The following is a 21,891-nucleotide window of genomic DNA, read 5'->3' on the forward strand; positions in this document are numbered from 1 at the left end:
TATAAAAAGATTGCAACCCGTAATCTTAGCAATCATGTCTTTAAAACTCGACAGTCTTGCAAATTAATCCATTTGTTAAGCAAATACCTTCTGCAGCCCACAGAGCAACAGGGATTTGCACACACAAAGCACTTCAACCCCGAAATACCACAAAAAGATGCAAGCTATAATTTCCTTCAAGGTAAACTATGTCCTACAATACAGCCGTAATTCGAGATATACGAGTCCCTTTAATCTCCAAATATCTCTAAAAATAAAAGGCTCCCACTCCGGGCAATGGCGAACAAAGCACCTATTGTGAAGTTCAAGGAATGAAGCAAACAAGTGCCTCATGATGTGAACTAAAAAAAAAAAAAGTCCTATTCCATAAAAGAGTCAGAAAGGGGTGAAAACTATTAGTTATCCCCATGCTACTGTTTTACCGGATGAGTAAAACGTAAAAAGGTTTGTGGATGGTTGGATCTATTTTTGGACCCCCCCCCCCAAATTAAAACCTATGCCACGTTCAGGGTCGTCTTGGGCAAGACACGTGTCTGACTGTTGGGCTTGAAACATGATCGGGCTAAAGTCGGGGCAGTTTCTCATGTAAAATGCATCCTGATGACTAACCTCATGTTTGAGTCCTGCTGACATGCCTATCAACAGTGCATACGAGATCCTGGCATGACACTGGCTCCCTCAGAAGAAGCTTTCCCTCCCACTGCCCACAATATAAATGTTTGACGTTTGTTGGCCTGGCCGTCTTTTTGACGGTAAAGTCACTCTATTTTTGTCGGGCCTTGTGGTCAGGCATCCGTCTACATAAAATACATGGCAGAAAACCAGCATTTTGGAAGTCTGACGCCCACCAGGAGACCGGGAGAAAAGAGAGGAAAGGAGGGAGAGAAAGAGAGAGAGAAAGAGTGAGCTCTGCTGAGTCTGTGTCTGAGAGGGTGACTGCTAAGTGCTAACATCCCATGAAGTGTCTTCAAAACAACGTAATTCTCTCATTATTATACAGGAGCTGCTTTAACATAATCTTTTGCAGATCCTGTTATAATCATACTCTGGGTTCTCTGCTAAACCAATCTTAACTCACTGTTTAAAAACACTTGTGCACAATGTGCACCACGAACACACAGCAAACTTATCAGTATGTAATATCTGTGTACCTCGAGGAGAGCTCCTCTCAACATGTGTGGTCCAAAACAGAGAGCCTTGCCATCTATAAATCAACTCATGTCATTATCGTCTTTGAAACTGTCAACTATTTATCACCCAGTTTACAAGAAAAGATTAAGAATCACAAACACACCTCAAACGGCCTGTCCCTCAAGAGGACCAGCACCAAAGTGTTGAGAAACGGAATGCTGATAAATGGCAGCCGTTTTTTTGTGTGTAACTGTTCCAAGGCTTTGAAAATCTAATGAGAGATTCAAGACTCTGAACGAGAGATGTGCTTTCCTGTGATGAAGTCGAACCGAAATCCTACTCTGATGCGTGCTGTGATTACATTTGATGTTTATTGTATACTGACAGACAGACTGACTAAAAGGCTCCAGTTATTTACATTGCATACTACACTGGAAATCACACGCCTGCTGGAGCGGCGATGGACCTTCTGCCACTAACTGCAATGGAAAGCTTGCTGCCTCCCCCCTCCCCCACTGCCATAATATAAATACAACAGCAACTAAACGGCTATGATCGAATGTAGAGAGCGTGTTAATCCCCCAGCGTAGCTTCATTACCATATAAACCATCAAAAATGCCAGTGTTTTTTCAAATTCACAACATGCGTAACAAATAAAACACAAACAGAAATATGCATCATACATGTGAATATAGATGTGTGTGTAAATATGTGTGTGTGAGTGATAACATGTACAGTATATCAACAAAGGGAAATCCAGCAGTGCCAGGTGTGATGTGTGTCAGACTTCATTACCTGCCTGGCCGTTCCCCCACCACCTGGTAGACGCTGAGGAGGAAGGTCTCGTTGCGGAACGACCGGCTGACGCACTCCTTGTAGATGCGAAACTCAGCTGCAGTCACCGCCTCCCCCTCTGGGATTTGGGAGAGGTTGAACTTGAACTCCTTGTGGTGGCGTCTCTCTGGGGATAACTCCCGGTCGTACTCCACTGCAGCACGGAAACACAGAGGACACAAAAGGAGTTGTTTAGTCAAATCTATTGAACTGGGACATTAAGTATGATTTACCATGTCACATGAAGCTATTGTAGTAAAGCAAAATACGACAAACTGTAAGTGTTCATACAGTAAATATCAGTCCAAACAGCCAAGGTAATAACACAACCTCCGCGGTAACACAAACAAGCAAATTTAAGTTACTTGTGAATTTGAGCTCAGGATCCCTGTTGAATTGGTCATATTGTCAGGGGTCCAAGTGTTGTCAATATTTACTGAATCTTCTACATTAAGTTGAGCTTGCATTTTCTGTGATAACCTCCACCACTCTATTAAGATATTTTTCCCACTTTATCTCATGACATCACCCCCTTCAAGCCAATCCATCACATGACATTTAGAAGCTGGATCTTCCAGTCCAAATTAGAAGACTTTGCCCGGCCCCCTCCCCCCCTCCTTCTCCCTGGGGCCCTCTCCGTGATTTGCATGTGGCATTTAGGACGAGAGAGTTTGCCCTTTGCCTCCTCCTTCATTTATTTCCCCAGAAACATTCCACTATTGAAAACGTACGCACCTGCAGAAAGGTCTGATTGGGAAAATGGAGCAGGCGGAAAATGGGGCAGCGAAGCAGAGGTAACGTCACCAACTGACCATCGGTCGACCTGGGTTTGATTCCCACCGTTGCGAATCCCGTGTCGCTTTGAATAAAGCATCTGCTAAAAATCAGTCAACTTTAAACTAGCTGTTCTCGGCATACCATGTACCGCCATACATGCCCATATGCTTCCAATGATATAGATATAGCCTTTGTGTGTACCATTTATATTCACCCATGGGGCATTCTATCAGGCCACCGGAATTAATTCAATTCAATTCAACCCAAAAGGCTTGTGGGTCACATTTTATTTAGCTCCGGTCTGTCATTTAGCTCCATTAAAATGCACCATCTAGGACCACATGCACATGCACTTCTACTGTGTGACCACTTCAGAAAGCCAACAGATGTAGGGGCCACTCTCTTACCATACAGTAACAGCACTTTTTTTCCAGCGGGAGGAGAGTCATTCTTAATTTGTCCAGTGCTTTTCCCACAGCAAAGGCCTGCCTTGACAGGCCAACTTCCCTGCTCTCAGGGCCCTCGCTAAGGAGAGTGGCGGGCGGGGTGGGGGGTGGGGGGGGGGGGGGGGGGGGGTGGGGGGGTGGGTAGGAAGCAGGGGGTAGGGAACCACAGCATGCTTTGACATCAGACGACCACTCTGTCATCTCCCTTGCTCACTTATGTCACCAGCAGCACCTCCCTTTAGTTCCCAGGGTCAGTCAGGTCTGCATCCACTGAGACTAAACTTTTTCCTTTATATATAGATATATGTGTGTGTGTGTGTGTGTGTGTGTGTGTGTGTTTTTGCTTTTTTTCATTCTCGCCACATAAGTGCAAGTCCAGCCGGATGCCCCGTGTGTTCAGTGGCGGGATGAAGTGTCCCATCCTGATTGGATTTCCATGTGCCCAGTGAGACCAGAGAGAAAGGAGCCCACACTTCCGTCCTGAGGCCCTCCCTCCTCAAAAGGGAGAGAAAAATTCTCTGGAAGAGTAAATTAAATCATGCGGCACGGAAATAGTAGTAGTAGTAGTAGTAGTGTGTGTGTGTAAGTGTGTGTGTGTGTGTGTGTGTGTGTGTGTGTGTGCGAGTGTTTCTGCGTGTGTTTAGCGTGGAGCTACAGACACAAAACAATTAAGGGTGCCCCCATACCCCTTGGGTGTGATGCATTACAGTAGTCACTTGAAGAGCTCATGATGAGGCAGTAGAGGATTAACGTCCCCCAGGTCCTCCTCTCCATCCACAATAGCCATCCAGCTGCCCCTGTCTCCCCTTAACCTCCATACCCCCAAGCCTCTCAGCACATGTGTTCCCAATTAGTTGCCATTCTCTCCCTGGAGGATCGGAAAGGGGCCCACTAGTGGCCCCTGTGGGACCCCATCCTTGTCCCGCCTCCTTGATCCTAATTGACTGTCTAACCTTGGCCAAACCACCTATGGGTAGTAAAAAGAGAAGACACAAGCAGCACCCAGTGGGATTCCGCAGGCTCTGCAGCTGTTCCCTTTTTGCCAGACTCTATCCCACAATCCTTTGCCACAAAAACAAGGAAGAAGAAGAGGGAGGAGGTGGAGGAGGAGGATTTGCATGAGTGCACACTCCCATCCGCAACACGCCCAAGGTGACTGATAGTCATTGCTCGTCAAGTTTTCCTCCCTCCTTCTCAATATCAAGGGCTTAGCGTAGTGTGGGAGCCGCGTCGAAAAGGTCCCCTTTGTGATGGGATTCTCATCAGCACCTGAGACTGGATGTGGCCTTTGTCGTGTGTGACAGAGACCTCTTCATTACCTTGCGCACAGCTGTTTCCATTAGAACAGCGCGGCTTAGTCCATCAACAGCACAGGCTTTTAGGGATGACAGATCTATTAGACGGAGCATTAGCAGAGGCCAGGAGAAGGGGGGAGGATTTACAAAATGACTTCACGAAATGACTTTCAACTGGATAGAAAATACAAGCCGATAGGACTCCCGTGGAGAGAAAGAAAGAGGCCTGGATTGATTTACCAGGTTGGAATTAGAGAGCAAACTATTTACATGATTTTTTTCACTCAGGGGATAGCGCGTAATTTGCTAATCAGCGCTAAATGGCTGCAACAGAACAGAGCAGTTTGGTTTGAGTTATTGTTGCGCAGATGAATATCCAGCCACTTGGCCTGGAACGAGACCCCCAGTGTAGTGTCTGTCTATGACCACATACCACACAGACAGCGGAAAAGTACATAGACATAGTCTTGAGCAAGAGGCACATTTGTGCAGGGGATGCAGCCGGCTTAAGGCTGGAATGTCTGCACTTCGTCCCTGTTCTCTGTGTGGGCGTTCTTCATCTTCTTCACAGATACCTCTCCTCATGGAAAAAAAGAGGGGGGGGGAGAAATGAAAGACAGAGATAAAAAAGAATGTAGGGGAAAAAGCAAGGGAATAGAAAAAAGAGGGGGGATATCTAGATACAGCAAAAGACAAGAGATAAAGAGAAGGGGACATGTAAAGAGAAGAACAGACATGGAGTGGGGGACAGAGAGCAAAATGAAAGGAAGAAAGGAAGAAAGAAAGAGGGGTAAGGAGAACAGGGCCTCCTCTAATTGGGGTTGATCTCTGCTTTCCACCTGCACAACATCTGCCTCCAGTGTCTCTGTGCTATTGTCATCAGCCCACACAGCACGACACAGGAGGAGACTGACCTACTGAGCAGCTGTGCGGGACGACGGCGGAAAAAAGACCAGCGGACGCCCGGTGAGAGGGAGGGAGGGAGGGAGGGAGAGAGGGAGGGAGGGAGAGAGAGAGGGATAGAGGAGAGGGAGACATATGAAGGGAGGAAAGGAGAGAGACGAAAAAGGAAGGGTGGGAGGGAAAGAGAGAAAGGACAATGAGAGAGGAGAGGGAAACAGGCAGAGAGAGAGAGAGAGGGAGAGAAAGAGAGAGAGACAGGAAAGGAAAGAGAAAAGGGACAGACAGCGCAGAGGAAGGAGTGAGTGGGAGAGAAAGTCAGGGGGACAGATAGAAGGTGAAGGGGAAAGTGTGAAAAGGAGAGAAAGGGAGAGAGGGAGATGACAAAAAAAACCACACACACACACACAGATAAAAACAGCCTCAGGAGCAGTCACAGAAAAGAAAACAGAAAAGAGTGACAGAAAAGAGAGGGATGAGAAAGAGAGAGACGCAGGAGCAGAGACAGAGAGAAAGAGAGATGAAGGGAGGGAGATATAGAAGAAGGGAGAGAGAGGGCGCAGGAGAGAGAAGGACAGAAATAGAGAGAGCGAGTGGGAGAGAAAGAGGAGTGAACAAGGTCAGAGTGAGAGGAGGAAGGAGAGACAGAGGGAGCAAGAGAGAGAGGGAGAGTGAGGGAGAGAAAGAGAGAGGGAGAGAGAGAGAGAGCGAGGCGAGTGGCCCTGGTGCTGCTGGTGAGCCGGTGGGCAGCGTGTGGTCAGTGGCGAGCTGCGACTCGCACGTTCGATGTTTTCCATGGCAACCTCCAGCAGGCCCCGGCGGTCATCGACAGCTATGGGCCCGGAACCACATTTGCATCCTCGATCCCAAACGCAACCCCACAACCACAGAGAAAAACAACCAAACAGACTGACCCACACCCCAAACACACACACACACTCTCCTCTCCACCCCAGTCTTCACTCTCGTCACACCCACACCCTCAGTCACCTCATCCACTACACCCCTCCGACACACACACACACACACACCCTCCGCTTCCCCCTCCACCTCCCTTCTAACACCAACCTCGGCCACGGCCTCCTGCAACCTCTCCAGTGGGCCCCTCAATACCACCTCCAGCACCTAGGGGGAGCTCATCACTCAACTCCCACCCCCTCCAGACTCCCATAGGCCAGTGACCCATATATCAATCCTTGAGACCTGGACACTTTTTTTTTGTGTGTGTGGGGGGGGGGGGGGTGTAGTGGGAGGGTGGAGATGTGTTTAGCAGCGTTGGAACGTTGGGGCCGTAGGCTTGTGATGACTAATGTTGCCGCGGCACCGAGCTGTAAAGGAGCGACGCTAAGCCGTGCTCGTATCAGCGGGGGGGAGTCTGATTATTTATGTTCGCAGCTCGGCGCTGTGAAAAGGCTTTACTGGCCCCAGCAGCCCAGAGAGTGCAAAGCATGGAGCTGTTTGCTGCATTAGGGATCCACTGTGTTCTCCTCTTTTGTTTGCCTTAGCTGTGATCTCCTTTCTAATTGATGTTGGATCCTTTTTCATCTTTTTTTGTGGGGGGAGGGGGGCGGCCTCTGTGAAAAGTGTTTATAACTGACAGTCTGAAAGACACACTACTTCAGATGCTACTTCAACACTTCCAAATCGTGAAGTGTTTTTATTATTATTTCTCAAGCGACATTTCTTGCGGTGATTAATTTTCAGTGGAATACATCCCTAGCCAAGCCATGAACACTGTCAGTTGAAGAGGCCTTCTGAGACTTCATAACTCAACAATACTCTCTCTCTCTCTCCCTCTCTCTCTTTCTCTCTCTCCTTTCTCTAATTACTCAGCCCTTATCCCAAATCTGTCACCACAAACCCTGCGCCACAAAAAAAAAAAAAAACGGGGCTTCAACACCAGGCCTTCAATTAAGCTTGACATCTTTTGCACCCCATGAAACAGTCGGGTGCTTAAAATGCTTTTTCTTGTTTTTTTGTGATCGCCGTCTCCAATGGTTTGACCAATAAAAATGCACGGGGCGCCCAAGGCACGGGAGGAATTCGTATGTGTTTATGTAATTACGCTGGGATTCTCACAGGCCTCTGCTGTAGGACTTTTTACGGCTCCAGAGGGGACCCTCTTGCACACATCTCAATGTGCCCGCTCACATCCTAATTATCCCACCGTCTCTAATTAAAGGCCTCGGCTCCCAGTTCCCATATTTCTTGGGAAATACTTGGGGTACACTTGTTTTGCACTGCTCGAGGAGAATGCTTGAGAGGAAGTTTAATTTGCCCTGGTTTCATCCCATGACGTTAAGCCAAGTCGACTGTGGGTTCTGGAAGCGGAGAGGGAGAGAGACAGAAGCCGTTTACTGACTGCACAGATAGCCGGCGATGCACGGGCTTTTAGCCGGCTAGTCCCGATTGTACTCACTGATAGCCGGCTAATCGCCGAGGTGATTTACGCTGCCAATTGTCCTCCCCTGAGGGTACACATATTCCCGGGGCGACTGCAGTGAGCACGCGAGGCGGCTATGCGGCGGCTAGCTGAGACATGGGCGGAGCTGTCAACAACGAGAGTTGTGCACACACTGCTGAAAGACTTAAAATCAGCAAACAGCTGACTGACTGTATGCTGAGCACAGCTGTCAGATCATCATCATACTGTTCACATATTAACACTGGTCCTTGTGCTCCATCTAGCACACTGTTCTTTCAAATGTCAATTAAATCGCCAAACATCTCAGCATTTATTTATTAATGGCTAACATATTGGGAAAACATAGCCTATCCTGCTTTATCTACAGCCAGGATAAATTAGCTAGACCTTGGCTAGCTTGCTCAAATAACCATTGACAACGTATTTCGTTAAAGCATGTAGGCTTGGCCTATATCATACCCACCCTAAGGTTTAAGAAACATAACAACGTTGTCCAATTTTAGTTTAATGCATTTTTCTGAATTGGAGAGGTCTCCTTATGAGGGTAGGCTCTGCATTTTAAATGGCTAATCGCTAGTCGCGATTAGCATCGTTGGTTTAAACTTTGCAGAGCTGTTTTGTTGTTATCACAAAAATACTGATTGTAACTGCTGTTAGGAAGACAGTTTGGAACCTGGCAGACGTGAGGCAGTGAAAGGTATAATGCACAGTCCAAGCGGAATGAGTGGAGAGTTGATATTGTGACGAGGCAAGAATTACTCTGTTAGGAAATGTTTATTACCAGATGAATATGAGGAATGACATTACATGGAAGTGGCCTGTTTAAGATCCCCGTGGCTATATCCCACAACATGGGTGGCATCCCGTAACATAAACCCCTTATCCCACAACACATCAGCTGACTAGTCTAGTACACCTATATAATGCGTAACCGTCAACTATCTTATGACAACAGGCTGCTTAACCATCTTAGCCGTAGGCTACATTTCCCCCCCTTGCATGAACGTAGCACAAGCATATCCGAGCCGCGCTACAATATTGTGTCACATCGAGCTAGCACGTCTAGCTAGCCACAAACAACAGTGCATACCAGACTGTATAGAACAGGTGCATACTGCATAGGCTACTAATGACACTTTTTTACGGTCAGTGAATAGCACCGAGTGAAAATCAATGTTTGCTTTATATCTAGTGACAGTGGTGATGTCGTCAGTTTGGATAAGTAGAGTAAACTTAGTCAGAAGATCTAGAAATATCAAACGGAGGAGCAGAGAACTTGACAGAGCTGCACCGCTGTTTTGAGAATGACAGTAGTGTCACGAGACTTCGACGCCTATGTTGTTGTACGTCACTGTTCAAATTCACACCCAGTTCTTACATGTTTACGCCTACACCGAGGCGGCTTTGGAATATCGCGCCTCTTGTCCTCACTGACCTAGCCGGGGAATGGCCGGTTAAACCTAGCCGCGGATGAGGCGGCGTTCAGTCAGTTAACGGCTTCTAGAGAGAGAGAGAGATGGTGAGAGAGAGACAGAGAAAGAGACCGAGAGAGAGAGACAGACAGACAGACAGAGAGAGAGAGACAGAGAGAGAGAGACAGAGAGAGAGAGAGAGAGAGAGAGAGAGAGAGAGAGAGAGAGAGAATGTGCTATGTGTTAGCTTGGACAATGGATGCATCACTTGTTGGAACACTATCAGTGGTGAGCTTTGAGTTTCTCCTCGTGTTGTTGTCGTTTAGCCGTGAGTGAAATGGGGTCCCCCCATCCCGAACCCCAGGGATCCAGTTTCCACTTCCTGTTGCATTTGAGGCTTTGTAGTGATGCAGCTGGGAGCTAGCAGGGATGGAGGGAGCACGGAGAGGAGGAGAGGAAAGGAGAGGTAGGGAAGGGTGGGGTGGACGGGGGTGAACAGAGAGAGAAATGAGGGGGCCGATGGGGGGGTCCCAGGACGAAAACCCCTACCTCTGATCCACTGCTTTGACCCGAAGTCCAGCATCAAAGGCCGCCTGCTTGTAGTCAGTGGGCCTGTTATGGGTCAGTGAGCGTTAAAGGCGGTTTATGGTCTGCCACCCCTGGGCGCTCCTCTGCATGAGCTCCAGCCCCGAGACGTTTGCAGCGAGGTGCGGAGAAGCGCTGTGAACGACGGTCAGATCTGAGCGGCAGCGTGGGCGAGGGCAGGAGGAGAGAGGGAGGCGGGGAGGGAGGAGCTCGTAAAAATGAAGAATCCAATCTGTCAGCGTTGGAACATGACAGGTTAAAACAACAACACAGGGTTCTCTTAGCAGAATCCCATTATTTCAATAAAAGTAAAGTGTGTGTGTGTGTGTGTGTGTGTGTGTGTGTGTGTGTGTGTGTGAGGGGCAGGGGAATACAAGCCCTTGGTCGGAGCTTGACCACTGCCAAGCAGGGTACATTTTTCCTCAGCCAGATCCCTCAACACTGCATTCCCGGGCAGAGAGAAACGAAATCTGGGAGCGCTTCTTGGGGATTTTTTTTTTCTTTCTCTTCGCAATCCAAAGGTATCCAAAAAGCATGGATAATTTGTGATAATTGCAGCGCAGTGAGGGCTCCCGTTAAAAGACGTGTATGCACCCGTCCGCGTGTTTTGCTGTCGTGGCTGTGTAACCAGTAGCGACTATCAGAATCCCCATCAGGTGTGCGTTGAATGGTACCAGTCAGGCTCTCATACCTGTGTGTCATTGGGAGATTCAGCTTCCTCTCTAGGCCCATTCACTTACAATACCGACAAACAGCAGATAGGAATTTGAGTAGATGCAAGTAAGTGTGTGTGTGAAAGATTGTATGTGTGTATGAAGTATTGTGTGCAGTAGTGAAGTATATGTGTGCATTAGTGTGTATTAAGAATATATGTGTGTACATAAAATGTTGGAATGTGTTAGTCTATGAGCGTGAGTGTGTGTGTGTGTGTGTGTGTGTGTATGTGCGTGTGTTTGTCTGTGTGTGTGTGTGTGTGTGTCCGTATGTTTGTCTGTGTGTGTCTGTGTGTGTGTACAGTATGTGCGTGTGTTTGTCTGTGTGTGTGTGTGTGTGTGTGTGTGTGTCCATTCTTTTATATGTGTGCGCTTGTAAAGCAAGACCTCAGGTGTGTAACACAGAACAGGCTCACTGACATTAATAGTCATCTGTGATTCCTTCAATTGCGCTTGTAAACCATCTATTCTCAGCAGCTGCCAGTGCAAGCCAATGACCTGTCAACAAATATAATAACAGACTTTTTCTTTCTTCCGAAGGAAATTCCATAAAATGAAGGAAATGGGCTGGAAAATAAACATTCCCATTCTAGATCCCTTTTCTACGTATAGAGCCATTTATAAAAACGCATAATCCCAGAGAGCAGCTGACATAACATTTTTCGGGACAGACTAATGCTGCTTTCACGTTTGGCCGCCGCTTAAAAGTGGATGTCCAAATTCCAAACCGAAGTGCAGGCTTCATACTCTGACAGCCTAAAAATGAGAGCCTCTTGGGTGAAGTACAGCGATGCTTGAAGCTTTTCAACGACAGATAAATGTTCATATCATTTTGCCAAACACTGATAAACAAAATAAGAACACCATTGAGTTTTCTGGCATAGCGTTATACACAGAATCGCAACACGTTGCGCAAGATGACACAGATTAGCATCTACGCTGCTAGCAGTTAGCATCAACAAGTTGTGGGGTCAGTGCTTACGCAACCACCTCCATATAGCACAGCGCTCATCTTGTTTACGCGTTTGTTGGACCCACTCAAAGTTCACTGTCCATCCGTTGTCACTTGAAGAAGATATGAAACAGACGTCCCCCCCTGTTCAAACTCTCGACTCGCTCCATGTCATTTGCTTTCAGAACTCATGCCAAACACATTATCAGGGAGAGATAGCCATAAACTATCATTTAGACATCACTGAGCATCAGATAATGCCATTACGCGCTATCATACAGATATTGCTCTGTGTTCAGTTATCCACCCAACTTGACCATCTCTCCAACTCTCTCTGAAGTTTTGGATCGCCTGTTTCCTCAGTGCAAGTCCTCAGTGATTTACTCAGAAGAGGGCTACTGGTTGTTGTGCTGACCACAAAACAACAGACCCTGACACCACCCCCACTCACCAAAAATGACTCCCTTGGTACTTGCAGTTTGGCTTCCATTAAAATAAAGTAAATATAAACAGCGATAGACTCTTGGTTTTTGATGTACTTTCTCTGCGTTCCTCCAAATGGCCTACCTCTCTAATTTGGCCTGGACCTTTTGAAAATGGCTGCCAAGCATGTGGTGATTACTGTCAAGGTTTCAGTTTATAGGACTTCCAGGCTTTAGGGAATGTCATCAGAGGGCCAGCTCACCGTATGTCTGTGTGTGCGTGTGTGTGTGTGTGTGTGTATGAGTGTGTGTGTGTGTGTGTGTGTGTGTGGAAGAGACGCAGAAAGGGAAAGAAGGCATGACAGTTTCTAGAGCGTGTGTATGTGTGTGTACATGTATGTGTGTGTGTGTGTGAGTGTGTGTGCACGAGAGAGAGAGAGAGAGACAGACCTGCTAGAGTGATCTGCTGTGTGCTGCAGCAGGTGTGTGACCGTGCTGCAGGCTGCGCCGAGCCTCACTCAGATTTAGAGGAGGAAGCTCGTGTCAGACGGCCCAGATGGATCTCTCCTGAGGGATCCGATAAATAAGGAAAAAATATCTTTGAAAAAGGAAACGCAGCTGTTTCCAAAGGAGAAGTCAAAATATTGGTGGCTTGCATTCCAGAGCTGCGAGCAGGAGGGCCAGGGTATCTCTCTCTCTCTCTCTCTTCCCTTGCCCTCTCTCTTTCTCCCAACCTCTCCCTCCCTCACTCGTTTGCTCGCTCTCTCTCCCTGCTATTCTCACTCTCTCTTTTTTGCTCACTATCACCCTCCCTTTCTTCTTCCCTTTCATTCTCCCTCTCTCTCTTCCTCCCCCCCCCCCTCTCCCCCCCCTCTCTCTCCCCTGTTCTATCCCCACTGGAAACTGGGAGAGGAATAGAGGGCAGTTGGGGGGGCTTCGAACAGCAGTTCTGCAGCGCAGATAAATCTCTGCAGCTCCACTTAAACGTGTCAGAGTGTTGACCTTACATGCAAGCACTCACTCAGATACTCAGCTAAAGTGAGGTGAACAAGAGCTCAACCAACAGAGAGTCAGGCGAGAGGTAGCACAAAGAGAGAGAGAGAAAGAGAGAGCTTCAGTCTGTGTGTGTGTGTGTGTGTGTGACTGTGTGTGTGTGTGTGTGTGTGTGTGTGTGTGTGTGTGTGTGTGTGTATGTGTGTAACCGGCACACACATGTGTGTGTGTGTGTGTGTGTTTGTGAGTGTGTGAGTGTGTAGACATACCTGTTGACATTTTCATTAGTGCTTTTTTCGAATTTCACCTAATCTCCTAATCTGACATTTCTAAACTCAAGACAATGGCCTTCTCCCCTGTATTACATGAACCTGTGATCTAATCCATGTGACATATGAGTATGTATGTGGGTCATGTTTATGTGTTGCATTTACTGAGCAAAACATACACAATTGGTACTGTATGATAGTGAATATTGGGTTTTTTGATTCACATGTGTGTGTATGTAGGTGTGTTCATTTAAGTTGTATATTGTTGTTGTTTACAAATGTGTTTACATATACGCATATGTGTGTGTGTGTGTCTGTGTGTGTGTGTGTGTGTGTGTGTGTGTGTGTGTGTGTGCAGTGTGTTCGCATGTGTAGTGGTGACCTGCTCTCTGAAATGTGCTGATGAGAATGTAGGTCCTACGCACTATCACACCTCACATCTGTGTACATTGAAGAGTACATTTAAGTTGTTTTCGTCTGTTTACAAGCGCTGGTGTGTGTGCGTGCGTCTATGCAGTGTGCATTGTGTGTGTGTGTGTGTGTGTGTGTCGGTGTGTGTGTGTGTGTGTGTGTGTGCGTGTGTGTGTGTGTGTGTGTGTGTGTGTGTGTGTGTGTGTGTGTGTCGGAGTGTGTGTGTGTGTGTGTGTGTGTGTGTGTGTGTGTGTGTGTGTGTGTGTGTGTGTGTGTGTGTGTGTGTGTGTCGGAGTGTGTGTGTGTGTGTGTGTGTGAGAGAGAGTGTGTGTGTGTGTGTGTGTGTGTGTGTGTGTCGGAGTGTGTGCATCGGTGACCTGGCTGCTGGAATGTGCTGGTGGGAGTGTGGGTCCCCAGCACCATCTCCGCTCTCATCTGGGCTTTGTTTGCTCGGTCCTTATCGTGTTTGTAGAGTCGGCCCCTCCTCTATCTCAGCGCTCATAAATTAGTTAGGTCAGCCACACAGAGGGGGGGGGGGGGGGGAGAAAGTGACAGAAAGAGAGAGAGGGAGAGAGAGAGAGAGAAAGACGGAGAGAGAGAGAAAGACAGAGGGACTGTGTTTGTGAGATAATTTGAGAGTGAGAGAAAAATGTGTATGAGAGTGAGAGAAACCTATAGCAAGAGTGAGAGAGAGTGTGTGTGTGTGTGTGTGTGTGTGTGTGTGTGTGTGTGTGTGTGTGTGTGTGTGTGTGTGTGTGTGCGCGCGTGTGTGTCTGTGAGTGTGTGTGTGTGTGTGTGTGTGTGTGTGTGTGTGTGTGTGTGTGTGTGTGTGTGTGTGTGAATGACTGAATGAGTGAGTTTGTGTATGCGTGCGTATGTGTGTATGTGTGTGTGTATGTGAGTGTGTGTACGACAGAGCCAGGAGGAAATACAGGGAGACACTCGGAGGTCGAGGGAGAGGACGGAGGACAGAGAGCGAGGCATCGGGAGCGAGGCGTGGAGGCGTGGAGGCGACCTGCTCCGAGCGGAGGGACCGGCGAACAGTGAGGGGTTGTTGTTTCAGGCACGTCCTCCGCGTCCACTCCCCAACACCCAGCGGCTAGCAGAGAAGGCCCTGGGCCACCACACCCCTATCACTCTCTCTCCCTCGCTCTCTATCTATCACTTCTTTCTCTCCCTCTCTCTCTCTATCACTTCTTTCTCACTCTCTATCACTCTATCCCTCTCTCTCTATCTATCACTTCTTTCTCTCCCTCGCTCTCCTTCCCTTCTCTCTCACTGTCTCTTCACCTTTTCCCTTCCTCTATCCCTCTGGATTTCTCTTTCTGTCCCTCTTTGCGGCTCTTTCGCCATATCTCTGTTGCACCCTGTTTCTCTCTCTCTTTCTCTGTTTCTCTCTGTCTCTGTCCATCATGAAGTTATGTCTTGTTTCACAACAAGGGGGAAGAGTGCCCCCCCTCCTCCTCCCACTCTGCTGCAGCCCTTCTTTCCTCTTTCTCTCTCTCTCTGTCTCTCTCTCTTTCCCTCTCTCTGCCCTCCGAGGCCACAGACACACTTAAATCACTCCCGACCTGTCACCTCACTTTCTCCTCTTTGTGTTCTCTATCCCCCCCTCTCTTTCCTCTCTTTCTTTCCGTCTTCTTTCACTACATTTCTGCGCTCTGCGACTCAACAGCTTGTTTCGCCGAGCGTCGATAAATCACGGGGGCCGTGGCACTTTTTGGCCCCGGCTCCTTCTCGCTGGAATGTGACACTCTCGCCTCGTCGCCGTTGTCGTCGCGCATCACGCTAATTCTCTCCGCGCTCGCTCGCAAGGCACGGCGTGGCGTGCAGCTAGCCGCTCTTCCCACAGACAGTGAGCACCAGGCTGCAGCAATGGGGGCCTTGGCCCTGGCTAATCATAAGGTCAACCATGTGAGGCACGCAGCCGGGGCTAACCTCAATGGCTTTTCTGCTCTCTGAGTCAACACCGAGTAAGAACGAGGTTTCAGAAGCCCATCGTACATGAGGGATTAATGCGAGGGCTTCTCTTCAGCAGACGATGGGAGCTTTTTTTTTCCCTCCCAAGGGAATCACGACCCGACTCGGAAGCTGCGAGTGTGAAGTCGGCCTGGGAAACCACAGCTCTTGGATCGACCCTGAAGCACATATGTGTGCGTGTGTATGTCTGTGTGTGTGTGTGTGTGTGTGTGTGTGTGTGTGTGTTTAAAAGCAGCTGCTTCACATCAACACATCAGCTCTGTGTTGATTGAGAACGCCCAAACGGCACCTATGGCACCAGTGCCGTCCATAAGCCACAGCAGGGGAGGTAGTAAAACACCCTCAAGATGGCCCTCAACTCACACACACACACAGAGAGGGAGAGAGAGAGAGGGAGAGAGGGAGAGAGAGAGAGAGAGAGAGAGAGAGAGAGAGAGAGAGAGAGAGAGAGAGAGAGAGAGAGAGAGGGAGAGAGAAGGAGGGGTGGGAAAGAGGAGGATAAGGAGGAGGGAGGGAGAGGGCAAGAGACAGATTGCGATAGAGAGATGGGTAGGGAGAGAGAGAGAAAGATAGCAAGATAGAGAGAAAAACAGAGATCTCATCAGGGTTCTCCCCCTCTTCTCTCAGGGCACTGCTCTCCTCTTTCCTCATTCTGTTTCTGAGAAGGACAGCAGGTGGAAATGCTTCAGGCGCTCTCTCTCTCTCTCACACACACACACACACACACACACACAATCTGTCTCGCTTTCACAAACACACACACACACACACACACACACACACACACACTGATACACACTCAGTACATCTTATTCTCACCTGGACACTCATGGTTCAGTTGATGCTGAGAGTACATATACTTGCTGCCACTCCCCGCACTGGGGAAAGGGCCATCTTCACACCAAATAATGGCTGAAACTGCATTAATGACATTCCATCTCTCCGAATTTGACATTTGAGATTGCCCATGGCACCATTTTGTGACAAAACAAGCCAGTCCTCATCCTTCAATAGAAATGTCAATTTTGATTAAATAATACTCCACTAATTGTAGAGTGGTTCTTTGAATCAGGAACTAGCAAAAATCCCACCATAAAAAAATCCCTTGTTTACCTATCTAAGGTAATAAAAGAGTTTTGTGGATTGCCATAGCTATGACATCAGAGTACTTCTCTATCTGTGATACAGGAAAGAACTACTAGACAGATAATGCACTCCAATCACCATGCCATCAAATGCCCATAAAAGCCATATTTCATTCAACTGGCGCCTTTATAGCACTTCCGAGCAGCTTAAACACAGATAGTGATGTGAGTGAACAGACCGTTCACACAACACAGGACACACACCCACTCTCAGGCTCGCTAACGATCCCCTCTGAGAACACGGCATGTCCTCGGACAGAGAGAGAGTCATGGAAAGGGCCGAAGTGCAGCAACAGGCCCGCGCCGGCTTAGGCAAGGCACCTCGCAACCAAACACACACACACACCTCTTGCAAACACAAACACACACACACACACACACACACGCCTCTCTTTTTCTCTCTCTGAAATACACATTCCTCTCACAAACTCACTCACAAGAGCATGTTCTCCTCTCTCCAACACACACACACACACACACACACACACTCCCCAAACACACTCAGACATACACACATTTGTGTCAGACATGACAAATGTGAAAGGCGACGTGCAGAAAGTGCGCTTCATCTGAAGGTGGCGGCGTGGTGGGTGGAGGATGAGGGATGTGGGGGGGGGGGGGGGGGGTGGAGGAGGAGAGGGGGGCATATTTGGCTCGTTGATATGGCAAAGGAGTAGCAGAGTAAAAGAAAAAGAAAAAAAGAAAGAAAGAAAGAAAGAAAGAAAAATGCCACCTCTCACGCATGCTTGTGCACGAAATGATGTATGGGTGCTGCGGACTGTAATCAGATGTTCTGAGCGAGGTTATCGGCCGTGTGGCCCACGCTGAACGCTGACAGGGGGGCTTGGCCCGATCCGTGCGGAGCTCTTATCTCGCCCGCTATCCGTCTATTCTCGCCGAGCTAAGGCTCGCAGGTAAGAGCGCGAGGCGAGACCCAGATGAGATACCGAGGGGGGGAAAAAACAACAGATGAGAGATGGATGGAAAAAAGAGGGAAAGAAAGAAGGAAAAAGAAAAACACAGGACTCTCACGTACGGATCTGGAGCTGATCTGTTTTATCCGTGGAGGACCCGGCGGTGGTGGTGGCGGCGGCGGCTGTTTGGAGTGTGTGGTGTTAGTCCAGACGCGTATGGCGTGAGACGAAGCGATTTCATCAGGAATTTCACGGGTGCGACACAAGGGAACAGGGCACGCTCTTAAACACAGTTATCTCCTGACCCCCGTCATCGGCTCTAGCACGCGTGTATGGTGTGTGTGTGTGTGTGTGTGTGTGTGTGTGTGTGTGTGTGTGCGTGTGCATGTGTGTGTGAGAGAGAAAGAGAGAGAGAGAGAAAGAGAGAAATAGAGGCCAAGAGAGAGTGTGTGTGTGTGTGGGACTAGAAGTATGTGTGAGTGAGGTTGTGTGTGTGTGTGTGTGTGTGTGTGTGTGTGTGTGTGTGTGTGTGTGTGTGTGTGTGTGTGTGTGTGCGCTTGCGCGCACATATCTCCAACAGACAGATTAGAAGTCACATTCCTTCAGGGATAATCACTGCCAATGTTTATGTCTTAAAGGGACCTTTTGACAAATGCCCGGCGCACATATCAGTGTTGCCCAGCCATTACACATCTCTCTATAAGGCTAATTAAAAACAAATACAAAGAAAGCCACAGATGGCCCTTATGTTAAAAGACTTAAGAACATAACACACACGCAAGGCTTTGCATAACAGAGATACAATGAATCCCTGTGTGCCCTGGATGTACAGGCAATAAAAAAGAGGGAAAAAAACACATATTGAGTTACCAAATTAAGAACTTCCTTTCCCAAGATATCAGCCAGTACACACTGCCTGAATGGTAAAAAACAGTCTGCTTGATATCAGGAGCGTCCCCATGCCGCATTGTTGTCCCTATCCCCTGTTAAAATAGAATGCTCTATTAATACTAACGCATGTGTAACCTCCTGACACTGTCTCTGTTGTATGTCAGTGTATTTCTGTTTCTCGAATGTGTTCGGGTGAGTCACGTCTTTCCACAAAAAACAGAGTTTCTTCCAGGGTGAACGGGAGCATAGCTCAAATTCTCAGCTTGATTGCCATGCTAACACCCCTGTGTCACAAAACAAGTCATGATATATCGCTCCTTTGTGTTGCAGTCCTCAGGAAGGCTTTCTGAGGGGATTGCGCAAAAGCCTGCCTTCATCAAACAATTAACTCTTTGATCGCAGCCCCACTAATGATTTGATCGGGCCGGGGCTTAAGGACACGTTCTGCTGCAAAATAAATGGCTTACCCAAGATTTGTGGGGGCTCAGAAATGTGCCTGAGCAAAATTCAAAGAGAAACTGGAGGGTGGGGGGGTGGTGGGGTGGGGGGGTGGGGAGGGGTGCTGAAGAAAAACCTGCACATTTCAGAATAAGCCTGGATTGTCTAGACCAGGCTAATCTTCTGAAAAACCCCTTCCTTGAACCCACGTCTGTGGGTCGGCTTTTAACTACGGCAGGCATCTGCGGTGGGTGTAGATAGGGCTGAACTCGCCGAGGGTGGCTGTTGACTCTGCTAAGTGGGGTATTGACAGTGATGCTATTGCTGTGCACCAGGGTGTGGAGACAGGGCAGAGTGTTGTGGGGATGGGGGGGGGGGGGGGGGGTGGGGGGGAGAGAGGGGTGCGGGCAGGGCCGGGCAACTCGCAGACAAGAGGACCCTGTGAATCATGGACAGCTCAGGGGCAGGGGAAGGGGGAAGACAGAGGGAGAGGGAGAGGGAGAGGGAGAGGGAGGTGAGTGACTCCACAGCTGGGTGGCTGTTCATCCCCCCAGGTGGAAAAAGACGACAGCCTTAATGAACACAGGGATGCTTTTCCTGGATTTTCCCTGGGATTACTGGAAGTCCCCCCCCCCCATTACACACACACACACACACACACACACGCTTCCCCGTCAGCCAATAAAACAGACAAATATACCGGCTTATGAGCGCAAACAAGGCAGAGGGGTTTCCAGAGGAGCGGCTGCCAAGACTAACTCTGGCGGAGCTCTACCTGTCCCGGGGTAGGACGCCCAACGCCGTCAGAGCTAAGCGAGGCTGACACGAGAACAACACTGAAAGTTCCGTCACGTCTAATGAACCAATTCATGCGGGATTCCTGTAAGCTTCTGGCCCGCGGACCACCCAGTCATATATCATTTGTCACAGCAGGGCCTCATGTTCAAGTATCGGTGGAGAGCCAGCCGGAGAGCTTCGCCTGTCCCGAGTGAGCCCTGGTGCACGGAGCGGCTCTCCTGCTAGGGCCAAGAGGGAGAGCGAGGGGGTCTTCTGAAGTCAGAAGGTGTGAAAAGAAATGTCCCATTTATTTTGATGAGGCATTATACTCTCCCCACCCCTCACACTCACACTCACACTCACACACACACACACACACACACACACACACACACACACACACACACACACACACACACACACACACACACACACACACACACCGTATTGCATCATGACACTAACACCTCCTGACAGACCCTGGGCTGATGGGTACTTATATTTTGGAAGGGAACGGAGGATGTGACTGTTAACCAAATTCGCGTTTTTCTAGTCCCATTTTGGGTCTGACGGCATCTCTGTGAGTGTTGGAGCTCTAATGGTGACATGACTCATCTTAAGAACTAAACAAATGATCAATGTGAATCATAGGACAGACACAGCGCAGCACTTAGCCTACATAGACTACAGATGGTACCTAATTCCCCGGAAGCCTCTATCCCGGAGGAGCAGTGTTATTTCTTCCCATTAATCTCTGACAAGTGCTGCTAACAGGCTCCATAATTTTTATGACATCTACAGATTTAGCTCGATTTTTCTTCTTTTGTTCACGGCTAAATCCGTATCATTTTAAGTCCAGACGTTTCAAAAGCTTGGCTCTCCATTCAAAGCTATAATGCCTCGGTTGAGGACTCTATGAGGGACACTCAAATTAAAAGCGTATCAGGTGACTGAGAGGAGCCAAAGTGCGCGTTATTTGCAAAGCAGATGCCGGCTCCTGGCCCGGGAGACTTGAATTGCAATTACATTCATTGGGGCCAGCAAGCTCCATTAGTGATATGGTAATGCCATAGGACTTTCAAAGTGAACCCAAAGACCCACGTGAGAAAATATCGAGTAGGAAGCTGTAACGTGCACAGGGGCAGATGATTCACTTTGTGAGTATATGCATTTCACGGCTGTCAACACCTCCCCGAAGAATGCGGTTTATGCTGCACGTTGAAATACTTTGTAACACCCGGGGAACAATAAATCAAACGTTTCTCATGGGTTATTAAATGAACAGGAGATTAACTGAAGAAAAAATCTATCCGCTGTATCACCGCGGTTCGTGGTGTTCTCATGTCCCGAGACATTCATCAAGCTTAGCGTTCGTTTCATTGACCAGTGTCTGGCAGAAACCATGTTTATCTTAACACAGTCAGCAAAGATTGCTTTTATAAACACTTGGACGGCTAATGGAGGGAGTGATCATGTTCTTTTTTCTGTTTTCTCTGTTTACGATTAGGCTACAGCGCCTGTTCGGCGTTCGAGATACTAATTAAAGCAATGTTGCAAATCACAAGTGCTGCGGCGCAGTTTGCATTCTAGACCGCAACTCAAGAGAGGAAAGCACCAGTTTAGCATTGCATAAATCCCCTTCTTGATTAAATCCGGTGATTATGGTTCTACTTTTAACCCCTTTAACAGAAACACTGCATGGACGAACAATATCAAGCCTTTAATTATCCCCACTACTTTGTGCGTCTAAAAAATGTATACAAACAATTAATATGCAATTGCGACAACAATGGGCCTAAGGCCAACACGTACTCTGGTATGAGGTGTAAGTCCCGTGGAACAGCATGCATACGCCCATTACGCACGGATGCTGACCTCACGTTCTCCAAAAGATGACCGACGCACTGGGTCGGTGGGCCGCAAGATCCCACACCTGTGCCGCCTAGGTAGCAGCAACTTCGCAGCACTTGTCACGGCCTCCCTCCACTCCCCTTCTGGCCATTTGATTTCACATGCTCGACGTGAAAATGCCATGGTTTTAAGTAACTCGGTGCGTTTGAGCTCTCCACTTTAGCGTTACCCTTTAATTTCATAGATGGCCTGTTGCGTTTCTCAGTTGATGCAGTTGTTTTATTTCACTAGCTAGTATTTAAATGCCGAAAACCCAGTTTCGTATAAGT

At 48.2% G+C, this 21,891-nt stretch overlaps 1 protein-coding gene across 1 annotated transcript in view; it reads right to left on the reverse strand.

The window, feature by feature from the left end:
* The window catches only part of bmp6 (bone morphogenetic protein 6), a 39,396-nt gene that overhangs the window by 16,516 nt on the left and 989 nt on the right, over window positions 1-21,891 (reverse strand). The window contains exon 3 of the mRNA XM_062520626.1: window positions 1,928-2,120. Coding sequence (XP_062376610.1) covers window positions 1,928-2,120 — 193 coding nt within the window. The remainder of the gene's footprint in view (window positions 1-1,927; window positions 2,121-21,891) is intronic.

Source organism: Sardina pilchardus, chromosome 19 (assembly GCF_963854185.1).
Source record: "Sardina pilchardus chromosome 19, fSarPil1.1, whole genome shotgun sequence".
In the NCBI taxonomy this organism is placed as follows: domain Eukaryota; kingdom Metazoa; phylum Chordata; class Actinopteri; order Clupeiformes; family Clupeidae; genus Sardina; species Sardina pilchardus.